Source organism: Vitis vinifera, chromosome 14 (assembly GCF_030704535.1).
Source record: "Vitis vinifera cultivar Pinot Noir 40024 chromosome 14, ASM3070453v1".
Taxonomy (NCBI): domain Eukaryota; kingdom Viridiplantae; phylum Streptophyta; class Magnoliopsida; order Vitales; family Vitaceae; genus Vitis; species Vitis vinifera.
In genome coordinates, this window is record NC_081818.1 from 7,455,741 (window position 1) to 7,461,818 (window position 6,078).

The 6,078-nt window shown below is 36.1% G+C and overlaps 1 protein-coding gene across 2 annotated transcripts; it reads right to left on the reverse strand.

The window, feature by feature from the left end:
* Positions 1 to 901: 901 nt before the first annotated feature.
* Positions 902 to 5,247, reverse strand: LOC100252034 (putative pentatricopeptide repeat-containing protein At1g12700, mitochondrial). 2 transcript variants are annotated; one of them, XR_002031751.2, is made up of 3 exons: positions 5,155 to 5,247; positions 4,880 to 5,014; positions 902 to 1,130 (listed from the first exon to the last, which is right to left on the reverse strand). XR_002031751.2 is itself a non-coding variant. In XM_010661573.3 (2 exons), the coding sequence occupies exon 2, from the start codon at positions 4,938 to 4,940 to the stop codon at positions 3,180 to 3,182; it is 1,761 nt and encodes a 586-aa protein (XP_010659875.3). In that variant the 5' UTR covers positions 4,941 to 5,014; positions 5,155 to 5,247; the 3' UTR covers positions 3,117 to 3,179. The 2 variants fall into 2 exon arrangements, 1 of the variants encoding a protein (XP_010659875.3); XM_010661573.3 differs by lacking the exon at positions 902 to 1,130 and having other exon boundaries at positions 3,117 to 5,014.
* Between the last annotated feature and the right edge of the window lie 831 nt (positions 5,248 to 6,078).

Sequence of the window (6,078 nt, forward strand, 5' to 3'; positions counted from 1 at the left end):
ATCATTAGATGACTCATTTGGAGAATTGGAGCAAGGCTGAGAGATTTTATCTAACATAGTTTGAGAATTACTTGAAGACTCTTGATCTTGACTTGGATTGGATTCATGACTTGGTAGAGAAGCATTGATTTCTTTTCTTTGATTCAGATACTTCCTCTCATAAACTATTCCAAAGATTTTTTCCAGACCTGTTTCTCCTCTATTTTTGGTACCAATAGGATTGTGATCCTGTGATGGCTTTAGAGATTGGCCAAAATTTGTTGCACTAACACATAAGTTGTTTTTTCTACTTGATTAGCATTAGATTCAGCTTTAAAATTCAAATTTGAGTTAGAATTTGTTGTTTCAAAAAACTGATTAGAAATTCCCAAATTAGAATATGACAAAGTTTGAAAAAAACCTACATCACAATTTTCTAGAAAAGTTTGAAAAAAACTTGGAAATTTCAAATCTTTTGAATCTTCCTTTCTTTCTCTCTCCCCTTGAAGATGAGTAGTAAACAACGGTTTATTTTCAAAAAATGAAACATCCATGGTAATAATTTTTTTTTTTTTTTTGGAAATTGGATTGTAGCATTTGTACCATTTTCAAAGAATCTTGTTTAAATACTCCTTACTGTTGTCACTTTTGAAAACCTTGATTTTTTCATGAAATTTTGTTTGCACCATGGTGTAAATTTTTTGAAAATACTCTCCACTTTAGATTTTTCTCTAAGCAAATAAACCCAACTGATCTTAGTGTGATCATCAATGAACGTGACAAACCATTTTTTTCCAGAAACTATAGAAACACGTGAAGGACCCCACACATCACTATGTATTAACAAAAATGGTGTAGAGGGTTTATAAGGTCGTGGTGGATAAGAAGCATGATGTTATTTTGCTAAAGCACAAATCTCACATTGAAATGAAGATGGAATTTTATTTCTAAGTAATTTTGGAAATAAGTATTTCAAATATTGAAAACTTGGGTGACCTAATCTATAATGCCACAACATTATTTCAGTATTACTAGAAACAAAAATAGACTCAAAACACGTACTCTGGACTTGTTGAATTCATTCCATCTTCAAAGAAATAGAGTCCACCGCATTCCCTAGCACTGCCAATCATGCTTCTCGAGTCCAGTTCCTGAAATTCACATCGTGATGGAAAGAAATTAGCAAAACAATTACGATCATGAGTAGTTTTGCTTATGGACAATAAATTACAGGACAAGTTCGGGACATGAAGCACATTAGAAAGAGTGAGGGAGGACGAGATTTTTATTGACCCAATTCCTGCAATTGCCGAAAGGGAACCATCTGTAATTTTAATTTTCTTGTTCCCTGCACATGGACCATAGGACGAAAAAAGACTTGAATAACCTGTCATGTGATTAGTTGCTCCAGAATTGATAATCCAAGAGTATGAATGGTTAGACTTGACACTAAAAAGTGCTGCAGTTAGGTAATTACCTGTTTGTGCTAAAGAACAGGAAGGATTAATAGAGAATTGTGGAGATTGAAAGAGTTTGTACAGGTGCTCTAGTTGTTCCTTCATGAAAATAGTGGTGCTTGAGTTAACTTCTTGTCCTTGAGAACTTCCAGTCATGGTTTGAAGAGCCTGACCATCAGATCACTTTTTCAGGTGTTGTGGCTTCCCATGAATCTTCCAACAAGTCTCCCTAGTGTGCCATAGTTTCTTGCAGTGATCACACCAGGGTTTTTTTTTCTCCTATCTCCTTCTAAATCAAGACCTCGTGAAGCAAGTGCTGAGCCTTTAGGTTCAGTTTTTAGAGTCAGTTCAGGGTTGCTGAACATGATTCTCTTCCTACATTCTTCCTGCCTTACCTTTGAAAAAATCTCACGGATGGATGGGAGAGGCTTTCGACCAAGAATCCGTCCTTTTACCTCATCCAAGTTATGACTTACACCAGCCAAAAACATATAGACTTGGTCATTTTCTTCTCTCTTCATACGTCGAGCACAATCATTGGGATTCTCCTAAACATCATCATAACATTGATCCAATTCTTGCCACAAGGTTACCATTTCATTATAATAAATATTAACCTCGCAATCTCCTGGATTGCCAAAGTTTTGATTTCAATTCAAAAATTTGGGAGGAATTCTCCAAATTAGAATAAGTTTCACGTACTGAATCCCAAACATTCTGTGCTATAGGTAAGAACATATTAGGCTTGACAATAAATGGTTTCATGGAATTGAGAAGCCATGCTGTTACTAAGGAATTCTTTGATCTCCACGTTCTGAAATTTGGGTCTCCTCCCATAAGATATCCCAACTTGCCTCTGCCATCAATCCCTAATTCAGAATCTGGTGATGTACCCCTGGCCCTGGTCATTGCCGTTTTTTTCCATAAAGAGACTGCCTTAAGAGAATCTGTTCCCTACTCTGATACCATAAAAGCTGTTTGGAAGAAAATGGAAATTCTTCCCTTTTTTTTCATTTAATTTCTTCTGGAAATACAGCAGGAAATAAATAGGACTCTTAGCAGTTTAGAATCCTAACTAAGTGAGACTCTTAGCAGCCTAGAATTCTAATGAAGTGAGACTCCTCGCAGCCTAGAATCCTAACTTATGTAAAGAGAAAAAATAGTAACTGAAGAGAAAAAATAGGAAATGTCCTATCTACTCCAAGTTTATCACTGGATTTTATTGAAGGAAAACATTAAAATCCTAACCAACTTCCTAACTTTCTTCAACAATAGGTGTAAATTAACCATCAAAGTTAGGTTAGTCCAAGAGAATTTTAGGAACTCCCCTGCTTCAATATGCACAAACCAATCATGCAACAACATTCTCCCAACATGATTTTAAAACAAATTCACATGCAAGATGATACTAATCAACACTCTCCAAGTTGATCTTCTCAACAATCAACATACTGAATGCTTACAACCTATGTCACATGCATCAAATGGTTTAGCCAACCCTCCCCACTCATTAGTCTCCTTGTTAACTTTTTAAATTCACCATCAAATGAAATCATCAACCTACATAAGTAAGCATAAACTAGATCAATCTTTGGCAACAACATGATTTTTTGATAAATTAAGCTCTCTGGCTTGCAAAACCTTAGTCAACACGATCAAAAGCCATTAACAACAATAATGAAGAGTGAGACCCTCAAAGAAGTTCATATTTAGAAAATTAGAATCGATGAATATCATAATTCTTTACTGTAGAAACTCACTAAGAATTTGTTTTACAGATTGATCTAATCCATCATCAGACAACATTTCCACTAATACTGTGGAGGTGGATACATCAGCAGAAAATCCCCTTGCAAGCATTTCTTGAAGAAGTTGAATACCTCTTAGTGTCTCATTATTCCGTAAAAATCCTCGAGTAATCAAATTATAAGTGCAACCATTTGGGGAGTAGCCCTTCCTCTTCATTTCCCCAAATAACTTACTTGCCTCAGCCAATAACCCTTGTTGACAAAGCCCATTTATCATTATGGTATAAGTCCAAACATTAGGATGTAAACCTTTGGAGGAGAGATTGGAAAAGAGATCCCTTGCAGCCTCAAGTTCACCAGCCCTACACATGCCATCGATGACAATAGTATAAATTTGTATATCAGGATCCATATTACTACCTTCAATAGCTTTCAGCAAAGCTATAGCTTCATCAAGACGACGATTTTTGCATAGATAGTCCAATAAAATACAGTAAGAGACAAAATCTGGAATTTGGCCGCGAGTTACCATCTCATGAAAAAGTGCTATTGCATCCTGGAGTCTTCCCACATGGCATAGGCCATGCATAAGAGTGCTGTAAGTCACAGTGTTAGGAATCAATTCTTTTCGACACATTTCTTCAAAGAGATACATGGCCTTTTCTATCCTTTGAATCTTGCAATAACCATTGATCAAGGTGCTATAACTGACAACATCAGGGGCAAATCCCTTACAAACCATTGTATCAAATACTTTAACCGCCTCATCCATTTCAGAACGCAAACAGTGTCCATCCATCAATGCATTGTAGGTGACTACATTAGGCTCCACACCTCTTTTAATCATCATATCGACTACATCATGTGCTTCCATGACCTTTCCTTCTTTACAGAGTGCATCCACCACTGTACTAAAGATAACTACATTTGGCATTATCTTGCTATTTACCATTTCATTAAGCAGTGCTGTGACATGTTTCCACTCACATAAATTACATAGTGCGTGAATTAATGAGTTGTAAGTAAAAATGCTAGGTGAAATGCCTTGATGGATCATCTCAGAGAAAAGGTTGAAAGCTTGGGTTACTTGTCTGTCCTTACAAAGGCTATCAATGATGGAGGTATAAACAACTACATCAGGCTGACAATTTCCTTGTTCCATGCTTCTAAGCAACCTGATAGCGGCACTAGTGCTGCCCACTTTGCATAACCCATTTATCAATGTTCCATATGTAACTACGTTGGGTTGAAAACCTTCCCCAATCATTTTATCAAACAAGTGGAGGACTTCACCGATTTTACCCTCAACACAGAGCCCCCTAATCAGAGTGTTGAAGGTTGCAATATTGGGTTGATGCCCAAGTTTGAGGATTTTGGCTAAAACGGAGAAAGCGAAACCCAACCGTTGCAAATGGCAGAAAGAGTTAATGAGGATGTTAAGAGTGTAAATGTTGGGTGGAATTCCAAAAGAATCCATTTGGTGAGAAAGAGAAAGCACAGTGGAGTAGTGTTTCATTTTAGTGATGGAGATTAACAGTTTAGTGAAATCAGCAATAGAGGGAGGAGGATGCATATGAAGCATCCGATTAAAAGAAGAGAGGGCATCATCCAGGGTATTAAAATTCAGCGATTTGGAATGAAAGGTATTATGCGATGAAGACAAGAAATGAGGAGGAAGAGAAAGCATGCATGTACCGGAACCAGGAGAAGAAAAAGCGATGGTCGCCATTGTCGCCCTTGTCATCATCATCTTCATCGCGGGTACTTCAGTTCTACGGCTTCAGCTTTACTCAACATTTTGCATAAAAGTATAGATGAATTTTTCTTCTTCTGCATATCGGTTTATATCAATATGTCATTTTTAGTTAAATAAAAAAAATTAAATATTTTAATTATTATTTTTATTAAACCAAAAGACAGAGTAATAACTTGACAAAAAGAGATGGATGGAAGATGCTTTTCACACCAACCTTTTTTAGGTGGACGATGTCTTTTCAGTTCGTAATTGCTATAATGGTCATTGTTGTTAGTTTTTTCGTTCTTCCACCACAATGTTCATTACCTTCTTCTAAGTGTGTAACGGGAAACACATGGAAAAATAATCTCAATAAGAAAAAAATGTTCTCCTTGGATCATAAGAATTGGTATCAGAGCACAGTCTTGGAACCAATCATTATGGAAGGGACTAGAACATAAGAACATTACAAACTTGAAGGTACTGTTAAACAACAACCACCTTATCAAAATTGTCGAAGATGGTTACAACTATAAACCTGAAATTTGAAGACATGACTTTAAGAATAGAGGAATCAGTTAATGAGGATAATGCCCAATTTGTAGGCGATTGACATAGAACATGGAAGGGAAGGAATTTTAGGCAAATTTGAGGCTTATACCTTTTGGTGGGTGCAATATGGTATTAGGAATTCAATCACTAGCTGAATTTGGACCCATATTATGAGATTTCAAGAATTTGAGAATGAAACTTATTGTTGATTGAAGAAAATTTGTGTTGAGAGGTACGACTATAGGTCACAACTCACAAGAAATTTGTTTCAACATATCACATTCAAAAGAATTCAAGGCATATGTCTCAAGCATCTATGGTGCAAATTTTCTCTATACAAGGGGATGAGAAAAATAAAGTTGAAAATGAACAATAAGGTAGCTGTTTAACTTGTTTCCGAAAGACATAACATGAGAAGATGCTTACAAGATTCAACAAAAGTTTCCATAGTTTCAGCCTTGAGGACAAAGCTTCTTTTGATGGGAGAGGGAATGTTACAACTTGAATAAAGGATCCCTAGGATCCCTCAATATTTAGTTTCTACTTCTATTTAGTTTCTATTTAGATTAGGTAATAATCCCTTAGATCCCTCAATCTTTAGTTTTCA

What these genes read in the sequence shown, in the direction of transcription:
- LOC100252034 (XM_010661573.3), bottom strand. Translation starts at nt 4,940, where the DNA reads ATGAAGATGATGATGACAAGGGCGACAATGGCGACCATCGCTTTTTCT.